The sequence below is a fragment of the Salvelinus alpinus genome, chromosome 3 (genome assembly GCF_045679555.1).
Source record: "Salvelinus alpinus chromosome 3, SLU_Salpinus.1, whole genome shotgun sequence".
Lineage (NCBI taxonomy): Eukaryota > Metazoa > Chordata > Actinopteri > Salmoniformes > Salmonidae > Salvelinus > Salvelinus alpinus.
In genome coordinates this window covers 16128196-16153983 of record NC_092088.1, presented here as the reverse complement: position 1 = coordinate 16153983, position 25788 = coordinate 16128196, and the positions used below count along the sequence as shown (strand labels likewise).

Here is a 25788-nt window from a genome sequence, read left to right as displayed (position 1 = left end):
AAATGTCATTGAATATTAGACAGAGTGTGAGCTAGGTGAAGTATTCACTCAGCTGATACTGATCCTTCACCATTTGATTGTGTCCATGCAAAAGCATAATGTAGCATTATCTCATTTAATTACCTCAAGCAGGGCTCCCTTGTCAAAGAGACCCTGGTCTCAATTGTGACTCCCTGCTTAAAGAAAGGTTAAATATATATATTTTCAAATAAGCGTTTATGTTTTTCAAGAACCAGCTCTTTCTTCTATTTGCTGTAATTGGCTAATACAGCTTATCATTTCAAATCAAATCAAATACACATATTTAGCAGATGTCATTGCGGGTGTAGCGAAATGCTTGTGTGCATCAGTCAGGTGTGCATCAGTCAAGGTTTAAGCTGAATGACTTGCATTCATGAAGCACTTCTCACATGCCCAGGAAGTGCTTTTATTAACAATATTAACACCATGTTGGTTACGCGTAGCGTTGTGCCATGGCTCAGAGGAAGACTGTGTGCTGTGCTCTGAGCACACTGGAGGTCACCCTCAGGGTTCTGTTTGTGGTCATAACCTCATAACCTCAGTATCTGTGGGATTAATCTGTCATGGCTATTCACTGGAAAGACAGATCACGTAAGAGTTTATCTATGTTTGTCTCATTTTGCTCGTGGGTAACTTTGTAGTTTTTTTAGTGTGAGAAGCAGGGGTTTGTCACGGGGTTCATTTACGAGTAACGTTCCTTCACACATGACGGCCAAGAATAAAATCTTCATTCGGTTTATTTATAATAGTCTAATTCATAAAAACGGGTTTATTTTTGATAGTGTTAACAACTGATGTGTAATATTGTTTTTGACTTCAGAGGAACCAGTGCCTACGGTCAGTCCTACAACAGGACCACAGGAAACAGCCCATTATCAGTTTGAAAACTTCACCCTGGCACGTTTTGAAAAAAACGGCAAGTGTCACAGTAGCTGATGTTTTTCTCAATACATTGCAGTCAATGGGAAAAGATGAGTGTCAGAGAGTTGATGTGATTGAAATAGAAGTGAGAGAGAGATGGGGGGGAGAGAGGGAGGGGAGAGAGAAGGGACAAGAGAGAGGGAGAGGGTGAAGGAGGGAGAGCGAGAGGAGAGAGATGAGAGGAGGTCGAGGGAGGAAAAGAAGGAGCGAGAGAGAATGGAGAAGGTGTAGAGTGATGGCAGGATGGAGAGGGTGAAAGAACGGGGAGAGAAGAGAATGAGGGGGGGTAAAGAGGAGGTTAGGGTGAGAAGAGACAGACATGAGATAAATGACAAAAACGTCAACCCTGTGACACTCATCGTTTCCCATTGACTGCAATGTATCAAGAAAAACGTCAGATAATGTGACATTTTACTTTTTTTTGCGAGAAACGTGCCAGGATGACGTTTTCCTATGATATTATGTTGGGTGAGCAGAGCAGACTGAACCAGACCCCCTGGAGATGTCCCCCTGGTGAGTGGCAATCGTCTGTCAGCACTCCAAAAGACCATTTCCCCTGCAGCGCTCCCTGGACTCTCCCAACTCACACTAGTGTTAGTGCATCGCTGACCTACAAACCACAACCACTAGTTCCCTCCTCTATTCCTGTTTGCTGTGTGTGTATGACTGTTTGGTGTGTGTGACTGTTTGGTGTGTGTGACTGTTTGGTGTGTGTGACTGTTTGGTGTGTGACTGTTTGGTGTGTGTGACTGTTTGGTGTGTGTGTCTGTTTGGTGTGTGTGTGTGTCTGTTTGGTGTGTGTAGTGTGTGTGTGTGTGTGTGTCCGGTGTGTGTGTCTGTTTGGGGTGTGTGTGTGTGTGTGTGTGTGTGTGTGTGTGTGTGTGTGTGTGTGTGTGTGTGTGTGTGTGTGTCTGTTTGGTTTGTGTGTCTGTTCGGTTTGTGGTAATAAAGTGTGGATTGTATTTGTAATTTATTTTATTTAACCTTTATTTAACTAGGCAAGTCAATTAAGAACAAATTCTTATTTACAATGACGGCCTACCCCGGCCAAACCCAAACCCGGACGACGCTGGGCCAATTGTGCGCCACCCTATGGGACTCCCAATCACAGCCGGTTGTGATACAGCCTGTCTCTTGCTGGTCATTTACGTTCTCTAACCGGGACGCCGGGACAGTTGCATCCATATGTAAAGCACCACCTTTATCAAAGTCCACCACCACATGGTGGCGCTCTTTTTAAGATACTGTGTCTTGTTCCAGGGGGCCGTATGTGTGACACTGTGTCTTGTTCCAGGGGGCCGTATGTGTGACACTGTGTCTTGTTCCAGGGGGCCGTATGTGTGACACTGTGTCTTGTTCCAGGGGCCATATGTGTGACACTGTGTCTTGTTCCAGGGGGCCGTATGTGTGACATTGTGTCTTGTTCCAGGGGCCGTATGTGTGACACTGTGTCTTGTTCCAGGGGGCCGTATGTGTGACACTGTGTCTTGTTCCAGGGGGCCGTATGTGTGACACTGTGTCTTGTTCCAGGGGGCCGTATGTGTGACATTGTGTCTTGTTCCAGGGGCCATATGTGTGACACTGTGTCTTGTTCCAGGGGCCGTATGTGTGACATTGTGTCTTGTTCCAGGGGGCCGTATGTGTGATACTGTGTCTTGTTCCAGGGGCCGTATGTGTGATACTGTGTCTTGTTCCAGGGGCCATATGTGTGACATTGTGTCTTGTTCCAGGGGCCGTATGTGTGACACTGTGTCTTGTTCCAGGGGGCCATATGTGTGACACTGTGTCTTGTTCCAGGGGGCCGTATGTGTGACACTGTGTCTTGTTCCAGGGGCCGTATGTGTGACACTGTGTCTTGTTCCAGGGGGCCGTATGTGGCGGCCTTTGCTCTTACCTGGGAGATGCCAGCCCAGACACCAGAGGGTCCTTCTGTGCCAGCACTGGACTCCCCTGTGATTGCCGCAACAGCTCCTGTCCTATTGGAGGGACAAAACTATAGGAATACATGGAATACTGTAGCAGACTCCTATGCAAATTCAAAAGTGTACTTTATAGCAGAGTCCATAGCAACAAAAAAATACTGCCTGCACCAACATGTGTACATCACCTCTCTGATGCTTTCCATCAAAAAATGTGTTGCGCTGTCCAGCAGGATCTGACATGTTTGACACCACCTGCATCATAGGAGAGAACATTTACAAAAGTGCAAAGGTAAGAAATCTTACCAGTCACTAGGAGTGAGATGCCGATTATAATTCCATGATCTGTGGAACCAGTTACGTGTACAGATGTTTGTTGTCTTCTCCATCAAGGCATCATCCACATCTACCATTGTCTTATGACTGCTGTGTTGCTGTGTTTGCCCCCTACAGGATCTGCATGGTAAGGCCAGTCAGGAGGTGTGGGATTCTGTGATTTTGTGATTCTGACCCAGCAGGACCTGTTAACCAGCTCGGGGCCACAGCTTCACCGCAGAAACTATAAACGGAGGAGGAGATCTCAATTTCAAGGTTAGCAACCCTTCTCCGCTTTTCATTGTACTATATTTAGATCATTGTCATGTAGATAACCCCTCTTCAATGTATTGAATTGTTCTGAAACGGGGGCTTTTTGAGGGTGACCCGTTCTGGCAAGGCATTAGAGATACACTGCTTGGAGCTCCTTCCAATGAGACACAGGACTGCCACCACCCCAAACCTGTTTTCTTCAGCACTGGAGAGGTGTGAGCACTGTTCTTTTTCAGCCTTTTTCCATTGTAGCCCCAGCGCAGCCTAACACTTTCCATGGGCTTAAACTGTGGTGTTACCCTAGGGGAGTTGTGTTTCCAAAGCTAGGACTGTGTGTCAGTGTACTGTAACATGATGTCACCATGGAGATGTGACCGTGCTGTTCTCTCTGGCCTAGCTGACCTGGGCCCTCCCGTGTCACACAAACATTGTGGGCGTCCAGATGATCACCACAGGACCTGTGGCCATCGTGGCCATCCCTGGAGAAATGACGTGAGTTTCCGCTGCAGTCTGAACGTGTGTGAGTGGTTGAACTTCATAAACACTCATTTGATTTTCCTTCCAATGCTGTCATGGAAAATGTGATTAAGGAACAGATGTGTTGGACTTGGACTTGAGATGGAATAGGTTGTGACTCGAAGGTCACGCGTTAAGGCGCACATGAAAGTACAATGAAAATCAATGTTGTTTTGAAGAGAACAGACAGGCCGCAGTGTTTGTTTAGCTGACGTGTTGAAGGACATGTTGGTTGAATTCTGTTTACTTTACTCGTGTTTTGCAGCACCATGTCAGGGGAGGCCGTCAAGCACGTGAGAATCAAATATCACACACACACACACACATACATGCACACCCACTCATTAAGGCAAATATTCTGTTTGCATTTTTTTGGTATTACATTTGAATGTGTTATACAGATTACCTTTGTTTGTTGATAAGGAACTGGAGGCTCAGGGAACGTTCAGTAATGCAGAGGTGGTCGTTGCTGGCCTGTGTAGCATCTACTCATTACATCACCACCTATGAGGAGTACCAGGTGTGAGAGAAGAAGTGAGATTTTAAGTGGTATCAGATCGCTGCTCCGGATCTGATCGCAAAATGGCTGACAATCACTTATTACGGTTATTTCTCGAAGATCCAGCGTTGCAGAGGAGCATCCACCATCTCTGCATATATCCAGAAGTTTTGAGGCCATTGCAGAGGTGAGGACCACATACTGCACAGTAAACTGGGATGACGTTCGCACAGATGCATCTTGGGAGACAAGGTAGAGTACTTCCTGTTTATTCAACGTCCTCATTTCATATGCGCTGTATATCAGACACAATCCATTTTAGTAGGACGTGATATCCTTTTAATGGCCGCTGTAAATTAATAAATAAACAACTAGCAGCGCCTGGAACTATCTGGTTGGTTTGATTATTTGGCTTATTTAGCATCAGGCCTTATTTCTCAATGACATCTTATTGATAAAATTGTCAGTGTTTTATAGCTGATTATCACCCCACAGCTTAAAGGTCCAATGCAGCTGTTTCTATCTCAATATCAAATCATTTCTGGGTAACAATTAATTACAGACTTTACTGTGATTGTTTTCAATTAAAATGGTCAAAAAGAAACAAAAAATGCTTCTTAGCAAAGAGCAATTTCTCAAGCAAGAATTTTGCTCTGACTGTCTGGGAGAGGTCTGAGTAGGGTGGGGGGGGTGTCTCAATTAATTGAAAGCATACGACATATTTTTGAGAGAAGCAGTGGCAGATTGGGCCAGATGGTTGCTAAGGGGTGGTTTTTAGAGCTTGTTTTGCCCAATTTGGGTTAGATTTAGCCCTGTACAATGAGGTCAGTATTGGTCTACGGTTCACCTCCGTGGTGAGTATGTTCTAAAGATCAGAACTCTCCTGTGCCAACAGCCTGATGTCTCTCTGTGCGACAGTAACGAGGTCACAGTCTCTTTGATCAGCTCAGTCAACATCAGCATGACAACATCAGAGGTAGAGGTGGGGGGGGGGGGGTGTGAATGGAAGGTGACACTGAGCCCTCATGTCTTTAGTGTTCTTGTCTCTTTTTCTTGTCTTGTCTTTTCTCTTCTCTCTGTTTTCTCGTCTCCTCTCCTCTCACAATAGGTTTAACTAGGTAAAGAATGGAGCAGAGAGTAATGTTAGCATTGAGTGGCACATCCTCCTGTCAGCCCAGACGTTCTCCTACCGGATCAGACACTTTGCACACTACAAACAGAGGAAGGGGATCACAGATCCTGTGATTCCAGTGAATGGGGGTGTGTCAGAGCTCTTCAGAGTCTCCAAAAGAACGTATTATTACTATCCGCTGGTCATTGAGTAAGACCAAATAGGGCACATTATAGTGTACACTTCTAGTGACCCACATTTGATGATGTATTAATGTTCTCTATTTCAATGCAGTTCAATGTATGTACAGCATTGAAGCACTACATAAGACCAGTGCTTCGATACGCAACCGGCCTTTGGGTTGACGGGCAACAAGCCATTGCGCTGAATGGAGGCTGTGATCAACAGGATGACGGCGGAAATATGTTTTGAATGTAGGGCAGCTTCAGTGCTCTTCCATAGCTCATCTCCCATGGAAATTAAGATCATTTGTTTATGATCAGTTTATTCACGTTTTTTTTGTGTGTGTAATTATGTACAGTGCTTATTTTGAATAGAATGAAATTCTTTAAATATTGTGGCACACTTCTTAGTTTTATGTAGAAGGAATAAAGGGAAGAAAGCTCGTCTCAAAATGCAATTGGTTCATTTATCACAGGCAATTACAGATCATGAAACGTTAGAATTACCAAGCTGTACTGCACGTTGTTTCACAAAAGTGTTCCCATTTCTCCTTACATTTCAGATTGGTATTTATTTCTCTCCTTTTTGATTTTTTTAGATCAATTATTGAGGCACAAAGAATTTGAAATAACCAAAAACAATATAACTATACAAATATTGTCGGATTTCTGGTATAAAAAATAAGTTCGAAGTGCTATACACACTTTAATACTGTCACTGCTTAGGCATTTATGTTTATCAGAGTGTCGTTTTGTACGCTGAGAAGTGTGTTAACACTTCCTATGTCCATGTTCGCAGGCCTAGGTTTGGTGTAAGGCAATAAGAGAAATAAGCGAAATAGAATGACACGGATCTTTGTCAAGATGATTGACATATTACTCCAATGTAAAACAATACTTTTTGACAATAAATATACCATGACTCAAACACTTTTCCATAGACGACAAACCCTTAACATCTTAAAATAGGCAGTTCAGTTTCACAGCAGCTTGTGGATGGATTTCATTTTCCGCACACTATAACATCAGAAAAGAGAGGGAAACAAATTCTGTGTTTGCATTTGTAAATACTGAGACACAAATAGCACAAAAGAAACCCCTCACTATCAAAAGTGACTGAACCCCGCCAGTGTTTTTAGTCTAACAATGTACAACCGTGCAACAACATCAAAAGGTACTTGCAGCACATTTAGGTAGAAAGTAAAAGTCATCCTTGAAACTAGAAATCCCTGACATTTAAAAACTATATTTCTATAGATGATTTATGAGGAAATCTAAATAAGACTTTTAGGGCAAATTTAATCAACTTAAATGGGGAAACTTCAACTTCTACACTATTGGGTCAAAGGAGACCACTAGTCCGTCACTATGAACTAGCAGCTGTGTCATAAAATAGACAATGAGTATAAAAAAAGTATTGGCTGTCAAAATAATGATAAAATACATAAGAACCAATCAAAACTATCTCTGACAATTTTCTGACTCTACAACATCCAATTAGGGCCCTCCTCTACAACTAAATAGATCCACACAATCAAATGAAAACACATAATGGATACTACGTACACTGAACAAAAATATAAACGCAACATGCAATAATTTCAAAGATTTTACTGAGTTACAGTTCATATAAGGAAATCAGTCGGTTAATTATGCCCTAATCTATGGATTTCACATGACTGGGAATACAGATATGCATCGGTTTGTCACAGATACCTTTTAAAAAAGTAGGGACGTGGATCAGAAAACCAGTCAGTATCTGGTGTGACTGCCATTTGCCTCATGCAGTACGACACATCTCCTTCACATAGAGTTGATCAGGCTGTTGATTGTGGCCTGTGGAATGTTGTCCCACTCCTCTTCAATGGCTGTGCGAAGTTGCTGGATATTGGCGGGAACTCGAACACGCTGTCGTACATGTCGATCCAGAGCATCCCAAACATGCTCATTGGGTGACATGTCAGGTGAGTATGCAGGCTATGGAAGAACTGGGACATTTTCAGCCTTAGGATTTGTGTACAGATCCTTGTGACATGGGGCTGTGCATTATCATGCTGAAACATGAGGCGATGGCGGTGAATGAATGGCACGTCAATGGGTCTCAGGATCTCGTCACGGTATCTCTGTGCATTCAAATCGATATCGATAAAAGGCAATTGTGTTCGTTGTCTGTAGCTTATCCCTGCCCATACCATAACCCCACCACCACCATGGGGCACTCTGTTCACAACGTTGACATCAGCAAACCGCTCGCCCACACCACTCCATACACGCTGTCTGCCATCTGCCCGGTACAGTTGAAACCGGGATTCATCCCTGAAGAGCACACAGCGTGCCAGTGGCCATCGAAGGTGAGCATTTGCCCACTGAAGTCGGTTACAACGCCCAACTGCAGTCAGGTCAAGACCCTGGTGAGGACGACGAGCACCCAGATGAGCATCCCTGAGACGGTTTCTGAGAATTTGTGCAGAAATTCTTTGGTTGTGCAAACCCACAGTTTCATTAGCTGTCCGGTTGGCTGGTCTCAGAAGATCCCGTAGGTTAAGAAGCCAGATGTGGAGGTCCTGGGCTGGCGTCGTTACACATGGTCTTCGGTTGTGAGGCCAGTCATACTCTAAAATGACGTTGGAGGTGGCTTAGAGAAGTGAACATTCAGTTCTCTGGCAACAGCTTTGGTGGACATTCCTGCAGTCAGCATGCCAATTGCACGCTCCCTCAAAACTTGAGACATCTGTTTCGCATGACAAAACTGCACATTTTAAAGTGACCTTTTATTGTTCCCAGCACAAGATGCATCTGTGTAATGATCATTCTGTTTAATCAGCTTCTTGATATGCCACACCTGTCAGGTGGATGGATTATTTTGGCAAAGGAGAAATGCTCACTAACAGGGATGTGAACATTTTTTTTTTTTAAATATATGCTTGTTGTGCGTATGAAACATTTCTGGGATCTTTTGCATGTTGCGTTAATATTTTTGTTCAGTGTAGTTTTATATAGTCTGAACTACGAATGAATGCTGGTGAATGAGATGACGTTCCAGGATGGCCCTAGAACACTCCATAACCGTCTCCACGGGTTGCCACGGTGAAGGCGGGATAGCCTTCGTAGGTAGTGTATGCTGCCATATCCTGGTGCAGGGAGACGGCCTGTTTGAGCTGGGAGGCAGCTACTGAGGCTGAGGTGTTCGCTATTGTGTAACCTGCAGATCAGGAGACAGGACATGGGTTAGATAGCTATTCAAATTGCATTTCAGTTGTTCAAGCTCATATCTTGTCGTTATTGTGGAGTCTGTATGATGTTCAGTTTGAACACGTTTTTTTAATCTCAAACTTTCACTTGCCAGCACATGTAATTCATGAACAGCCTTTGGTTTGTATTTGTAGTGTATACCGTCATGTGGTTCTAAGCAACCTACTCTAGAGAGAGGGTGGTATGATGGTTAGTCTTACGGACATTCACAACATACCTGGGAATGCGGCAACGGCTGCAGCGGAGGCCTCAGCGCCCTCTGTCTGCAGACCCAGGGTATGCAGGGCGTGCTCCGCAGCATGAACCTTGGCTTCATCCACAGATGTACACAGCTTGGCTGGGGTGAACGGATGCCTGGAGGGAGGGAGGGAGGAAGGAAGGAAGGGAGAGAGAGAAGGTTAGAGGGTTATATTATCCAAGGGATCCTTGGATAGAGGAAGCCGGCAGGTTGACTAGCGGTTAAGAGCGTTGGGCCAGTAACCGAAAGTTGCTGGTTTGAATCCCCAAGCCAAGTAGGTGAAAATCTGCCGGGGTGCCCTTGAGCAAGGCACTTCAACCTAATTGCTTCTGTAAGTCACTGTGGATTAAAGTGTCTCCTAAATGATTGCAATGCTAGAGGAGAAGGTTACAGGGTTATATTATCCTTTGATATAGGAAGTGAAACATATTAGATGTGGCTATTAGGTGGCTGTGTTTCTTACACATTAGGATATTGGGTGGACAGAGCCGGAATGGTGACTTTGTAGAGGAACAGTTGGCTTTGGTCAGGTCCGATAGCAGAGTGAAGCTGATAAACTGGCTGCCCCCAGTTGTTCTTCTGACACACATCCTCCAGGATCTGGAAGAAGACATGAAACATCAATAGATGTGTTTTTCTGAAACATTTCAATTATTGTGTCAGCAGAATGCTGAATACCTTATTTACGGCTAATAAGTAATTAAGTGCGTGTGAGCAGAATGCTGAATACCTTATTTACGGCTAATAAGTAATTAAGTGCGTGTGAGCAGAATGCTGAATACCTTATTTACGGCTAATAAGTAATTAAGTGAGTATGTGTTTGTTGTCCCGTCAGTTCTCATTAGGTCTGGATGTGTGTGTGTGTGTGTGTGTCTGTGTGTCTGTGTGTGTGTGTGTGTGTGTGTGTGTACCTGTGGTGTGTGTTTGATACCGGGAGGCTTCACGGGGTTCATGGGCGTGAGCTCCATGCCTGGCAGCAGGTCAAAGAGCTTGTCCTCGGGGTGCTTGTCTGTCTTTAGCTGGTAGGTGGCACAGCCTCGGCCTAAACCTGCGTAGGCGAGATATCCGCGACCACCCATCCCGCGTATGCCCGCTGCCCCTACAGGTACATTCATGTAAATTTCTAGGAATGCAAGAAGGCATTATATCGAATCAAATCACCAGAAATCACCTGGGAGGCAATCAATACCTTGTAAAGACTGATCGTAGGTCATCCAGGCAAGCACAGTACAGCGATTCCATTTTTGACATGTTAAATTTCCCCCCATATCCAACTTGATTGAATGATCGTACTTGTCATACTAGATTGTAATATGCAGCCATGGAGAGCAAATTCTGAATGACAGTCAGGCATCCTAAATCTCTTACTGCTGTAAATAAAGCAGTACAGCATTATTCATAGCGCTCAATGCATGAACATAGGTACGCTATCTCTATTAGGAGATCAAACATTAATGAAAGAACATACAGAGTATATCATTGCAAAATGTGGATTTGGCTCCAGACTGAATTAAGTACTTTATAGCTTTCTCTGATTCAAACAAACAAAACAATTTCAGTTGAATCCTGAAACTACTCATTAAAGGCTGGTTTGCATTGGATTTGGATATCTCAAGTGATTATAGCAGATACCATTGACCTTATCAGCTACTCAAAGACACAGATTGGTAGATAAATGCCATATATATATGTGTCTGTCTCACTGATTAGCTGTGGAGAGGAATCAGAGAGAGGGTACCCACCTCTGACCGAGGGCGTGCGCACCAGGCCACGGCCCCCCACAAGCCCCTTGGCAATGGGGAAGCGGAACTGATTAGGAATAGCAGCATATATCTGGGGGGCGTAGAACACGGGGGCACCCAGGTATGCTGCTGAGGGGTCATACACCTGGCCCAGTGTGTAGGCGTACTCCCCCTGGGGCAGGGCCCCACCGCGGCCACCTGTACCCCGGGTGTAGCGCACGTAGTTGTCCTTATCCACCGGCTTAGCCAGGGTCACCTCCACGGGAGAGCCATCCACCAGCTAGGGGAGAAGTTGACATTTGGATCTATTCCGTGTAGAGGCAGGTTGTGGCTGGATAATGCATTGTTGTATGACATTGCTTGGTTCTGATGGTTTATCGTTCGGCTGGAGCCTGGTAGGGATGAGACTTTGATTCCCACATGAACTGAATGTGCTCAATATGTGCTAACTGTGAGTCACTTAAATAAAAGCATGTGTCACCATGACATTACATGTCCTGGGATAGGCCGGTGAGAGAGAGAGGCCAGTGAGAGAGAGAGAGGCCGGTGAGAGTGACCAGGGAGGAGGAGGAGGAGGAGGAGGAGGAGGAGGAGGAGGAGGAGGAGAGCGAGAGCGAGATTATACCTCTCCATTCAGTGCGTCCATGGTGCTTATCGCGTCCTCCCTCTGGGTGAAATGGACAAAGGCATAGTCTCTGATCTTCTTCACTCTCTCTACAGCACCTGTAGATCATCAGCATACATCTGCTTACTAACCCCATTATAACACAGTCACATACGGAAACTCGTTGTTGAACCCAAACGTGACCCACTATCCGACTGAGCTGTAATTGAACCTGCCTGGTTTGATACTGTTGAACTCCTTCTCGATGGTCTCTTCTGTAGTGGCCAGCATTAAGTTCCTCACGTAGAGAATCTTCACCGTTGCCATGGTGTCCTCGTCCACTTCCACTTCAGGCTCCGCCCAGTCCACGGCGATGGCGTGCCCCCACAGCAGGATCCTCCCTGGGGAAGGAGATCAGGAAGTTCAACACTTCAGCCAATTAGCCCACCCAAACTAATAAGGTACACGTTTCTTTTCAAAGCCTCAAAGTCATCATGGTCCAGTATGATTTACTGTGTCCTTCCATAGGGGTATGTTACAACGGTGTTGTTTCTTGACTGACTGGGATTCTCAGTACTAAGACTGTTAATAGTATATAATACGGGTTTAGTACCTGGCAGTAGTTTCCTCCTGGCCATGGCTGCAGCGCGGTGACTGTTGTACTCCACAAAGGCAAAGCCCCTGTTCTTGGTCTTGTCTGCAGCACTGGGGTAAACAATCACCTCCAACACCCCATCTGTCACTTTCTTCATTTCCATCAGGATCTCCTCTCTCTTCTTGGATTTGGGGATGCCCCCCACAAACAGACGACAGTTGTCCACACTGGCACACACTCCCAGGAGCCTTCCGTTCCTGGAAAATAAACAGATTGGATTGAATGGAAAGATTGATTTATTTTTTGTCAACAATGCACACAATGAAATCCAATATTGTTACTGTCGGGTGATGAAGAGAGTGTTGGTCGTCCTGCTTTCAGTTTTCCATGACTCATGCGTATGTTTGTGCCAGCTAACCATTAGGCTACACAGGGCTTTTCCCCCATTTCATTCCATTGTGTCATGTGATTGCTTACCTGATTTCATAGTTATTGAGCTGTTTCATGGCGGTCTTGGCTTCATTTTTGTTGTAAAAGGTAACAAAGGCATATCCTCTATTATTGCCGTTGAAGTCCATCATCATCCGAACCTCAAAGATTTTCCCGAACTGTGAATAGAAAGGGGATGCATTTGAAAACCAAGGACACACAATAGGTTACACTTTGGGAACTGATTTAATTGGCAAACCTATCTTACTTTCTCACAGTGGGGGACCAGCTCATCCTCAAAGAGGTCTCTTGGCAGCTTCCCCACAAAGATCTCACTGCCCCTCTCTGGAGGAGGGCCTTCCCAGCCTGGAGGGGGTCCGCCGTACCTCCTCTGACCATTCTCCTGTAGACACAATGGACTGATGGTGAGTAACCAGGGGTTTGTAAGGCGTACAGATGTCCTTTGTAACGCAGGTTTCATTCCGAATGAGAGATATGAGCATTCATATAGAAATTTTCCAGATATCTTTGTTTGGTATGACCTTGTAGTTATGCACAAATTGCCCAGACAATCCCCATAACAATGCAATATGAGCTGTAGAATCCCCAACCAAATGATTTTGACATGGACCAGACTTCAGCAGTAAGACAGAGGGATCCAGTCATTTGTGTCTTTCACCAGAGGGTGGCGCCCCATTATCAATAATTGTAACGAAGTCCAAGGGAAAGAGCTCACTCGCATGTGAATAGCTTTGAAACTGATGGAGAGACCTCGGATTTTATCAGAGCTCCACTTCTCCACATTACACATAAACTCCATAAGGAAGGATGACTTGTGTGGAGGCCTTATGATAACACTCATAGATTTGGTCATAGATTAGGCGAAAGCCCTACATGCTTTGGATATGGTTCCTACCTGCAGTAATTGGTATCCTGTGCGCTGAATGAGCGCACGCAGCGAGACCTCTTTCTGCATGCCCGTCAGTCCATCCCCAGATTTTTGATTAGATTCCATTGAGAGCGATTGTCAGCAGTAAATCAGCGAAATTAGGGGTGCTCACTGAAATCAAATCACAGTTCAGAACACATCAGAGAGAATATCCTAAACAACCCATAACTGGAGCTCAATGTGTCATCAAATCACACTGTAGCCTTCTTTTGCTACTATTTGAACTTTTTAGGCATAAACTCTTAAACTGGTTCAGAACTTCAGTACTCTATCACGCATGAATGTATTACACATATAGTTAATCAAATGTGCTATGTATTGTCAATTCCTTTTGAGACATATTTGGTCTCAGAAACACTCCGTCACCTTTACAGAATGATCAGGTATGATTTTGGCTGAATGGCACCCCCAGCAGGTACTCAGTTGTTACGCACCATCTTATGATGACGTAGAGAGAAGCGTATTTCATTTAGTTCCAGGTCAAGGACAGCTCTGTAATTATTAACGCAACTCAGCCTAAACAGCAGACAACCACTGAGGCCCCTTTGTCTCAATCTATTCCACCCACCACCACCATACACATCTTCCCCACACGCTCACACTCATATACTGTGACATACTGTATACTGACATACAGGAAGTCCTTAAGCAACAGCTTTGAATAAGGGCCCCTTAATCAATCCTTTGATTCTCAATGGCCAATCACAAGCCACAGCAAGACGCTCAACGCTAGCGAACTATAGTCCACTTCAAGATAATCCCTTTAGTTGGTGAGAGGTTGATTAAATCAGTAGGAAGATACAGTAAACAGGTCACTCTGAGTGTTGCAAGAATTTCCATCCTGATTGAGAGGCCTCTCTTTGTTTCTTTCCACACATATGGATCAAAGAGAAAGAGAGAGGTCCTGCTGGTGATGACAAGGCTCCACTCCTCCAGATCAGAGGGATGGGGAAAGAGGGAGAGAGAGGGGGTCACAGGGTATGTGACGGCCACACAAACCATCTTCAAACGGTCTCAAGTGCCAATCATGACAGAAATTATGTCATACACACACCTTCTTCCCCCAAATATAGTCAAACCAATTTCTCCTTTAAGACAATGAATTCTCCCAACACACACAATATGGCTTTGTTTTCACCGTTCACTCCTCACCACTCTCCTCGGCGGCTCTCCGGAAGACTTTGTTGAAAATGTCAAGATGCCAGGCAATATAAAAAAATACTGGAGTTGGCCTGCTCTCAGGTCGAGGACCATCATTCACCACAGTCAAGCCAGAGGGGGCATGGTTTCACACTCTCATTTAAGATTTAAGATTGATTTCACAATATCATCAGTAACAATACTGGGACCCAGGTCGCATATTTTCATCTGTGAATTCAATATTAGCTGCCATTATGATACTCTCCAGGCCTGTGTCTAGAGAGATTAGTTATTTCGGCATCATTCACTTGCAGAACATTGGCGTAGGCAGCCAACCATGGCAACAGCACTATTCCCTGACCAAGGAAAACACTGAATGAATCTCTACAGTTAAAGACGAGGTATTGGGTTCCGTTGCCACTTTGAGCCTATGCAAACACCTGGGGAGGGAAACGGTCTTTAGGTTCTATTTCTGTTCTGGGTGGCTTGGAGAGAAGATGTCATTATGAGGCTCTAGGCCTTGAGTGGATGTACTACTACTACAGGACTCCATTACTCAATTCAATTCCACTCAATTAATTTCAATCCAAGGGGCTTTATTGGAATGGGAAACGTATGTTAACATTGACAAGCAAGTGAAGTAGATAACATACAAAAGTGAAATAAATAATACTCTCTCTCAATTCAATTTAAGGTCTTTATTGGCATGGGAAACATGTTTACATTGCCAAAGCAATGTAAACTCTCTATCTCTCTTTCTCCCCCCCCCCCCCCTCTCTCTCTGTCTGTGTCTGGGGCTCTCTTCACGATAGCCTGGTCACCGTTTGCGTAAACAAGATAACTAGATGGAGCCTTGTCTGGCGGTGATCAGTAGCTGCCTTTTGGAGTTTTGTTGACTGAGGCTAAATACACACATGGCTGAAATGCCACTGTGTTGGCCGTGTTTGCTGCTGGAAAAACAAGTCCAAAAAGATTTATAATGGAAATCATATCAAATAGTTTGGACTTTAATTTCATATTTTGAGTAGTCTCTAAAGTTTACTTGCTTTTATTACTACACTTAGAAAAAGGGTTCCGAAAGGGTTCTTCGGCTGTCCCCATAGGAGAACCCTATTTGGTTCCAGTTATAACCCTTTTTTGTTTCAGGTAGAACCCTTTTTGGTTCCATGTAGAACCCTCTGTGGAAAGGGTTCTACATGGAATCCAAAAGGTTTCTACCTAAAACCAAAAAGGGTTCTTCAAAAGATTATCCTATGGGGACAGCCAAAGAACCCTTTTAGGTTCTAGATACCACCCTTTTCCCCCCCCCTAAGAGTGTACTTTTCCCACAGGACTTCAAAGTTCAAAAGGAGCTATAACTCGTTCCATATGTTCATTGGCATCTGACATACATACCAAAAAGAACTAATGTTAATCATTTTGACTTATATGAAACTGTAAGCACACGACTGTGAATACTACATGCTGACTTTAATAGAATCAACAATTGGCACATACAAATGCTACAAAATTATAAACTAGTGAACAATATGACTATGTCAAACAGGGCTCTTCCCCGTCAGACATGTCACACATGTGACACCTACAACATCAACACAATTAACAGAAAATGACAACCAACCATCTATATGAAACCATCGAATCATGTCCCCCTCCCTCTAGGTTCTTACCTTGACTGTGTCCTCAGTACCATACAAGTCACCTAACACAACACTTGACCACAGTTGATCAGTTAGGTCAGTCACACGAAAAACATCCCCAGTGAGTTCAATGAGACTCAGCATGCTGGAAGAGAGCAGATCTCCAAAGGGGTGATTTCTTACAAGACTCCAAAGCAGCAGAGACATAACAAGGAAGAGTTAGTGAGCTAAGCTTACCTGAGCAATTTCAGAGATCACCACCCGGAAGACTCAGTCCTTCATTCTAGTGATTTTGAAACGTGTCACTGGGGTGATTCGGTAATTACATCATATCAAACTCCAAAGGTTCACTGTCCTGGAGCTGCTTTATGAGCCTGCAGGGTTAAACTTTAACCAGCCCTATCTCTCTCTGCCTCCCTGCCTGCAGAGAGAGGAACCTTTTGACCAGGGATAACAAGATCATGGTGCTCTCAGCCAGACACAGACACACTGCTCTGTTAACTAAACAAAGCAATTTACTGTACACTCTCAAGACTTCTACTTTTGAACAATAGTACATCACCATCTTAACCTTAAACTTTTTACTTAAGACTGTGTTTTTCTATGTAAGAAATAGGGCCACAATAACATGGGTGTACAGTAAATGAAATGACCGGGTAGTACTCTGGTGACGAGCTATTTATTCAGTTATTATAAACTGGGTGGTTTGAGCCCTGAATGCTGATTGACTGACAGCTGTGGTATATTGGCCATACACCACACCCCCTCGGGTTTTATTGCTTGTGTCATCCAAAATAATAAGACCAAAGGCATAGTGACCCAGTATCCTCCATTTCTCAGTGATATACCTGAAGGTCAACAAGCCAAAGTGTTTGCTGTTTTGTTTGAGCAGGATAGATTTAAAAAAATATGATTTATTGTCACATACATGGGATAGATGCAGTGAAATGTGCTGTTTTTACAGTAGTACAGTTCCCCTGGAGAAAATGAGCTCAAGGGCACATTGACAGATTTGTTACGTTGTTGGTTCAGGTATTCTAACCAGCAACCTTTCGGTTATTGGCCTAGCGTGCTAACCACTAGGCTACCTGCCACCCTATTATACACTTAGAATACACAGGCAGCCACAGTCTCCCTGCTTGGTACACTTTCACCCTCTCAGGGTTTTCACCAGCTGTTCACATCAACACCACCAATCAGAGCTAACCTCCTAGCTGGGGTGAATATTTTTTACATTGTTTTACTTAACATGGCAAGTCAGTTAAGAACAAATTCTTATTTACAATAATGGCCTACCTACCTCAGCCAAACCCAGACAACTGGGCCAATTGTGCACCACCCTACGGGACTCCCAATCACAGCTGGATGTGATGCAGCCTGGATTCGAACCAGGAACTGCAATGACGCCTCTTACGCTGAGGTGCAGTGCCTTAGACTGCTGCCCCAATAAGAGGTGTCATGTCACGTAAACCTGGTTTTGGTAAACAATATGTCATTATAAGAGACATATCATTAGTGAGAAACCATATTTGGCTTAAACAAAATAACATTTTATGAAACATTGGCAGTGCCTTTAATCTAAGTTTTGTGCATAATTGCTTTTGCCAATTTCTTTCCATTGGCAGATGTTTAATTTCCACACAAGTAATTGTTTTGTGTTTCACAAGGCTGTGGCTCATGCCATTACTGATGCGGGAAAAATACATTGTTAATGGCAGTGTTATCCTGTCCACGAGGAAAACACTGGGTGTCACATTGTTTGTCCAGACATCCAGCAGCATGTCTGACAAGTCTTATTGACTCTCTAGCGCCCCTATGTGGTTGAACAGATAATCCCATAAGCAGTGAGTGGTGGTACCTTTACCGGTAGCTCACTTAAACCAAAAAGTGAGAAAGCTGGCCTGAACGTTTCCTTAGCATTACATAATTAATAACATCTGTATCACGTAATAATGAGGCAGCCTTGCGAGAAATTCTGCTCCTTCTGTACATCCCAGATCCCATCTGTCCTTTTGTGTGTCTGAGGTTTTCCACTGCCATTATTATTCTCAGTTACCTCCCCTGGTGCCATGCTCATTCAAACAAAAAACCACCACAAGGGCATCCCTGACCTGGCATTGTTAATTCACTTTGTGTAGTTAGACATCTGACATCCATGAAGGCTGTGTAGCATATCATACACTCAGGAAAACATCAACATTGTGAGATACTACGAATTCCCTATACAGTAATTGTGAATGGATTAAAAGACAAGGCCTTGTATTCCATTTCTGCCTTGTGTGTTTCAATCATCTTCTGTTTGATGTGTCGGATATAACGACATGTAGCCATCCATCACAGAACAGAGAGCTGATATCAAAGAAAGTGGCATTGGATGAAGTCAACAGGATGTTAGATGGCACCTTTCTGTTTATTAAGGTACTGTGTGACAGATGGTTGGTTCCCTCCTGGCATGTCACAGTACAGAACACTGCATGTCCCAGTCAAGAAAATCTACTGGGCATATCGGCTCTGACACACACAGGAAATGAAAAAGAAACCAATCCATCATTCCGAAATGTCCCTACTTTGGAAAATGTTTTCCTGCATATGAACAAAATAGATACAAAACAGGGGTGGCTTGCAGTGTGACTCTGACGATGATAGCCAATCACTTATCTGATGGACACCTAATCTCTACTGTTATCTGATTTAGGGTGTGAGGTACACAAGTCACACTGGGACAAACAAAGGTGTGGTGCATTTAATAAGGAGTGTCCAGCATGTGATCACCCCATAGCTTTTTCACAATCATTCATCAAATCAAATGTATTTATATAGCCCTTCTTACATCAGCTGATATCTCAAAGTGCTGTACAGAAACCCAGCCTAAAACCCCAAACAGCAAGCAATGCAGGTGTAGAAGCACGGTGGCTAGGAAAAACTCCCTAGAAAGGCCAGAACCTAGGAAGAAACCTAGAGAGGAACCAGGCTATGAGGGGTGGCCAGTCCTCTTCTGGCTGTGCCGGGTGGAGATTATAACAGAACATGGCCAAGATGTTCAAATGTTCATAAATGACCAGCATGGTCAAATAATAATAATCACAGTAGTTGTCGAGGGTGCAACAAGTCAGCACCTCAGGAGTAAATGTCAGTTGGCTTTTCATAGCCGATCATTAAGAGTATCTCTACCGCTCCTGCTGTCTCTAGAGAGTTGAAAACAGCAGGTCTGGAACAGGTCAGGGTTCCATAGCCGCAGGCAGAACAGTTGAAAATGGAGCAGCAGCACGGCCAGGTGGACTGGGGACAGCAAGGAGTCATCATGCCAGGTAGTCCTAAGGCATGGTCCTAGGGCTCAGGTCCTCCGAGAGAGAGAAAGAAAGATAGAATTAGAGAGCGCATACTTAAATTCATACAGGACACCGGATAAGACAGGAGAAGTACTCCAGATATAACAGACTGACCCTAGCCCCCCGACACAAACTACTGCAGCATTAGTACTGGAGGCTGAAGGCTCATCACTTACCTCGCAACATAAAGCACTGCTGTGTTGTTACAAAACATTACGGAAGTCTTAACATATTAGCATTAAAAACACCACACTTTGTGCGACAGTTAAATGCATTTGGACATTTTGCTAATAAACGCAAAATGTGTCAATGTGTTTGTCCCGTCTGATGGGGATGTTGGAGGGCGTCCCCCTGGCTGGTCTCAGCTGCTCTGGGTGACAGCAGGAATGACAACGTGGCACTAAAACACTAACATGGAGGAATCCACTGTGGCTGAGTGGAGCAATTTGCCACATTCTCTCAGTCAGCTCAAGCTATCCTCTTTGGTCAAGACGGCTTGTTTTCGTTTTTTAAAATTTTATTTAAACAAGGTCATGCTGTGTGGAACAAACTGAGGACTTCGGGTTAGATAACAATATAGGATGAACAACAATTGCTATAATATGGTGGAGCATCTTTATTGTAATTTGGTAGAATAATGAAGTTCGTTTCAGGCAGTGACAGTAGTTTCAACCCAAAGGTAGAGCAGATATAATCAAGGCTTACAATCAGTTTTTCATACAGTTTCAACCTCATGGGCCCGCATTATAATCTTGCTACCTACTTGTGTTACATTACTTCTACAAAGCAATTATAATTGTATTCAAAATTACTCCGCGTGTAATGCTAAGTACAGTGCTTCAAGCTTAGGTTCAAGGCATCGTTGCAACAGCTTGTTTAAAAGTGTCAGCAACCCATTGGTAACCCACTTTGCTGAGCAATATAGGGACAGTGAGGTAGCTTCCTGGTTGATCTTCCTCCACATCTTTCTATTTCTGCTCCTTGAGGCGTCTCTGAATATTAATGTGCTCTCCTAAACAGGCATTGGTTTTTTTATGTGATGTTTATCGACTGGAGGAGGCCTCTGTAGTGAAAGGAAACTGTTCCCTCTCTCTCTCCCTCTCTCTCTCTCTTCTCCAGCTTCTGAGAATGAGGAGACAATCATACTGTAAGATTCAATACAAAACCACTTTTGGGATTTATTGGGATGAATCGGCCAAAGGAGACTTCATATCATATGCGTGCCCCTCCGAGTGAGTCGGTGAAATAGGAGGATGATGAAATTATTTTGATTCCTCAGGCAGTAGCTCACTGCTGAGAAGTCAAAGCAGTAGCAAAAGAGAGGATGGTTGTTAATTGCACTACAAATCTGGTTCTCAGGTCTGTTGGTTCCAATAACGGATAGGACTCCGAACCCTTGAGCAAGTAATTCCACCTCGATTACTGCAGTAAAACGACATGGGAATTAATGGGTCATAGGTGATAGCGTGTCAGTACATTGCACACCAGAAGGGCTGTTATTTAAGTAAATCAATTATACATGATATAATGGCTGGCTGCTACTTATCATTAGAATGGTTGTTCGATCTAATGATCTAATCATCAGATATTATCTACAAACACTGGAATATTTTGGACTGATAACCTATCAATGCAGTTAAAAACTCCGATAACTGATTGAAAAAAGGCAGCACGTTCAACATATACAAAGCAAAGTAGTCTGAGAAAACTGTTGAGTATCTCTCTTCAAAAAAGCCTTCCTAAGTGCACTACAAACTATAAGCGTGTTCTTTCTTGATGCACTTCTCAGACAAATGTCAATTGTAGCCTGAGTAGATAATAATTCATTCATCTTTCTGTTCCTAATGGCTTCAGAGTAGCCGCAACACTGTCGAATGGGGAGTAGTGGAATAGATCACATGGCAGGCCGCCCAGCCCTTCATATCAATGAAGCCTGTGTAGAGTAGAGTACATTATAGAAAGGAGCAACCTGATCTCAGAGCATTTCGTATTATTCTGTACATAAATCCAAAACACTCCACTTAGAATGATAGGTTACTTTTTGAATGATATGTTATGAATTCCAATTCGTATTATATGTTACGAATTTGCAAACGTACTACATGTTATTATTTTGCAAAACTTCTGTTACAAATCTAGCTAGGTGGCTAACATTAGCTAGCTGGCTAATGTTAGCTAGGCTAGGGGTTAAGGTTAGGGTTAAGTTGAGGAGTTAGGTTAAAGGGTTAAGGTTAGGGTTGGGGTTGTCCAACATTCAGTTGGACAACTGACTAAGTATCCCCTTTCCTTTCCTAATTTGGGGGTCCCGGATTTACATGTACTATGTTACGTCTAGTCTATGAGACCAGGCTGGAAGGAGAGACAGAGAAGAGGCTCTATTACTGAGCTCTGACTGACTGACCACTGTGATGTCACAGCTTTCTTTAGCACACACTGATGGACAAGATACATTTGTAGGTAACAATGCACTTACGTGCACAACGCACATATTGCTTCTTTTCTGTGTTGCATGTCTTCCCATTAATTACTCAACAGTGACGTCTTACATAGTACATAATAGAGGACAGACTTTATAGGGTTGGTGGATGGTCAAATCGAAGTCAGAATAATAGTAATGCATGCAATTATGAAAGGAGAAACATGACTCAGCATAATACATATTTATTACATGAATCATCAAGGATATCAGCAACCCCTGTAAACAATTCAATATGTAAATCTTTGTATATTATTTTTTTTAAACTGAAAACTCTCTCGATTCAGCAGCTGCTCCAAGAACAGTTTTCTTTTTTAAGAAATCATATTTTATCCCTCTGCAGATTTAATCTGCAGATAGAGACTATCTGCAGATTAAAACAATAACAAAATTGCCACCCTGCCACTAATTTGGTAAATAGCTGAGGGATGGGTCTAGAGCAGTGGTTCCCAAACTTTTTATCGTCCTGTACCCCTTCAAACATTCAACCTCCAGCTGTACCCCCTCTAGCACCAGGGTCAGCGCACTCTCAAATATGTTTTTGCCATCATTGTAAGCCTACCACACACACACTACACAATACATTTATTACATAAGAATGAGTGTGAGTTTGTCCCAACCCGGCCTGTGGAAAGTGACAAAGAGCTCTTACAGGAACAGGGCACAAATAATAATATAATAATCAATAATTTTGCTCTTTATTTACATATAAAACCTTATTTGTTCATCAGAAACTGAATAACTCACCACAGGTTAATGAGAAGGGTGTGCTTGAAAGGATGCACATAACTCTGTAATGTTGGGTTGTATTGGAGAGAGTCTCAGTCTTAAATAATTTCCCACACAGTCTATGCCTGTATTTAGTTCATGCTAGTGAGGGCCGAGAATCCACTCTCACATAGGTACGTGGTTGCAAAGGGCATCAGTCTCTTAACAGCACAATTTGCCAAGGCAGGATACTCTGAGCGCAGCGCAGCCCAATCCAGAAATCTGGAAGTAGCTTCTGATAAATTCAATTTTTACAGAAAATTGTTGCAATTTCGATGAGGCTCACTTGTTCAGATATCGGTAAGTGGACTGGAGGCAGGACATGAAAGGGATAACGAATCCAGTTGTTTGTGTCATCTGTTTCGGGAAAGTACTTGTCACGACCGTCGTATGAATAATTGGACCAAGGCATAGCGTGAGTAGAGTTCCACATTTTAATGATAGTGAAACTTCCAAAACAACAAAGAAATAACGATTGTGAAATACGTAGCGCACATAGGCACTCATACAAGACAATATCCCACATCGCAGGTGGGAAAAAGGACACCCTAAGTATGATCCCCAATTAGAGGTAACGATCCTCAGCTGCCTCCAATTGGGAACCATACACACACAGCCAACATAGAAATATAATACCTAGAAACACCCCTAGTTACGCCTTGACCTAAAACACCATAGAGAACCCTGAGGGCTCTCTATGGTCAAGGCATGACAGTACCTGCGTAATTGCCCACCTAACTCACTCAGGTGCTTCGCTAAGTCACATTTGACATTGTCCATAAGCTTGAGTTCATTTGCACCCAAAAAATCATACAATGATGTGTTGTCCTTGTTAATGGAGACAAAGAAGAGCTCCAACTTCTTAATCATAGCCTCAATTTTGTCCAGCACATTGAAAATAGTTGGAGAGTCCCTGTAATCCTAGATTCAGATCATTCAGTTGAGAAAAAACATCACCCAGATAGGCCAGTCGTATGAGAAACTCATCATCACGCAAGCGGTCAGACAAGTGAAAATTATGGTCAATAAAGAAATCTTTAAGCTCGTCTCTCAATTTAAAAAAACCTGTCAATACTTTGCCCCTTGATAACCAGCGCACTTCTGTATGTTGTAAAAGCGTTACATGGTCACTGCCCATATCATTGCATAATGCAGAAAATACACGAGTGTTCAGGGACCTTGCTTTAACAAAGTTAACCATTTTCACTGTAGTGTCTAAAACGTCTTTCAAGCTGTCAGGCATTCCCTTGGCAGCAAGAGCCTCTTGGTGGATGTTGCAGTGTACCCAAGTAGCGTCGGGAGCAACTGCTTGCACGCGTGTTACCACTACACTATGTCTCCCTGTCATGGCTTTTGCGCCATCAGTACAGATACCAACACATGTTGACCACGAAAGTCTATTTGATGTCACGAAGCTGTCCAGTACTTTAAAAATATCCTCTTCTGTTGTCCTGGTTTCCAGTGGTTTGCAGAAGAGCATGTCTTCCTTAATTGACCCCCCCATAAACGTAACGGACATTAGGCGGAAGTTGTTCCAGGCCCGCCACGTCTGTTGACTCATCCAGCTGTAATGCATAGAATTCACTGGCTTGTATGTGAAGCAGTAATTGTTTCAAAACATCTCCTGCCATGTCACTGATGCCTTGTGAAACGGTGTTGTTTGATGAAGGCATTGTTTTTTTGGCCTTTTCCCCCAGCATTGTCCCAGCCATATCCACAGCAGCAAGAAGAATTAAGTCCTCCACAATAGTATGGGGCTTGCCTGTCCTAGCCACTCGGTAGCTCACCATATAAGATGCTTCTAGCCCCTTATTGTTAATGGTATCTGTTGCTTTTATACATGTCTTACTACTCATGACTAAGTCATTTCAATTCTCGCTCAAAAAACTAATGTGGCTTATCTTTCAAATTGGCATGTTTTGTTTCTAAATGTGAAGGTTTCATTGAGTTGTGAGATAGTACTTTTGCACATATAACATGCTGTGGCTGAGGAAAGATACTACTTCCAATATAAGGGAACCCCAGATCAATGTAGTTCTCATCATATTTGCGCCTCTTCGATGGTCCAACATCCCTGTCTGTTGTTCGGTGCTTTCCTGGGTAAGGGGGCAGTAGCTCTTCGACTGCATCAGATTCACAACTGTCAGTGTCCATGCTAGCTGGGCTAACAACAAATGTAGAATTACTGATATTAGCATTGGATGTGCTCATGGAAGCAGAACAACTTGTGTCGTCGACAGGTGCAGGTGTAGTACTGCTGGTAGTAGCAGTACTACCAGTAGAGCTGGTATGTGTCTCTATGGACGCAGGCCTTACTTTTTTTTATTTTTATACCATTAATCAGTTTTTGAGCAAACGGAATGAGCAGCAGCTACATTTGACTACATACGGACCGTTAGTGGAATTCCCGCGAGAGAGTAACGGTTAATGTGATTGGATGTTAATTATTTGAGTAGGCTACCTGTATTTGACATTGTGTTGTTATTTCGCTGAACACTAGATGGTTGAATTTTATTTTTGGCAGTGAAGCGAGGCTACTTAGGCGAGAAAAAAACCTCACCCAAATGTATAGCCCCGTTGGAAAATCTAAATGGACTGTTTGAAAATGTGAATACATTTTATAAAAATATATATATTTTTATTATTATTATATATATATATGAAAAAATGTGAATCACATTTTTATTTGGCATACCCCCGACGGCATTGTGCATTCCAAGAGAAATGTAACCACTCTCAAATTCATAGACAGAGCTATTGATGCAAGGATTGACCACCCATGATACCAAAATGATAGTTTTAACCCTTTTTGGAGACTATACAGTGTTTGTTTAGAATTCAAGCTTATAATTTGGATTCTGATAGTACA

General features: G+C 43.3%; 1 protein-coding gene and 1 pseudogene across 2 annotated transcripts; one reads left to right on the top strand and one right to left on the bottom strand.

The window, feature by feature from the left end:
• Positions 1-1382: 1382 nt before the first annotated feature.
• LOC139569781 (neutral ceramidase-like) lies at positions 1383-5125 on the top strand (annotated as a pseudogene).
• Positions 5126-6204: 1079 nt separating this feature from the next.
• On the bottom strand, positions 6205-16713 carry LOC139570098 (APOBEC1 complementation factor-like). 2 transcript variants are annotated; one of them, XM_071391633.1, is made up of 12 exons: positions 16584-16713; positions 13534-13677; positions 12886-13020; positions 12666-12796; positions 12207-12445; positions 11830-11994; positions 11615-11712; positions 10990-11269; positions 10159-10370; positions 9711-9847; positions 9227-9363; positions 6205-8959 (listed from the first exon to the last, which is right to left on the bottom strand). In XM_071391633.1, the coding sequence occupies exons 2-12, from the start codon at positions 13630-13632 to the stop codon at positions 8808-8810; spliced, it is 1785 nt and encodes a 594-aa protein (XP_071247734.1). In that variant the 5' UTR covers positions 13633-13677; positions 16584-16713; the 3' UTR covers positions 6205-8807. The 2 variants fall into 2 exon arrangements, with proteins under 2 accessions (XP_071247734.1, XP_071247735.1); XM_071391634.1 differs by having other exon boundaries at positions 10159-10346.
• Between the last annotated feature and the right edge of the window lie 9075 nt (positions 16714-25788).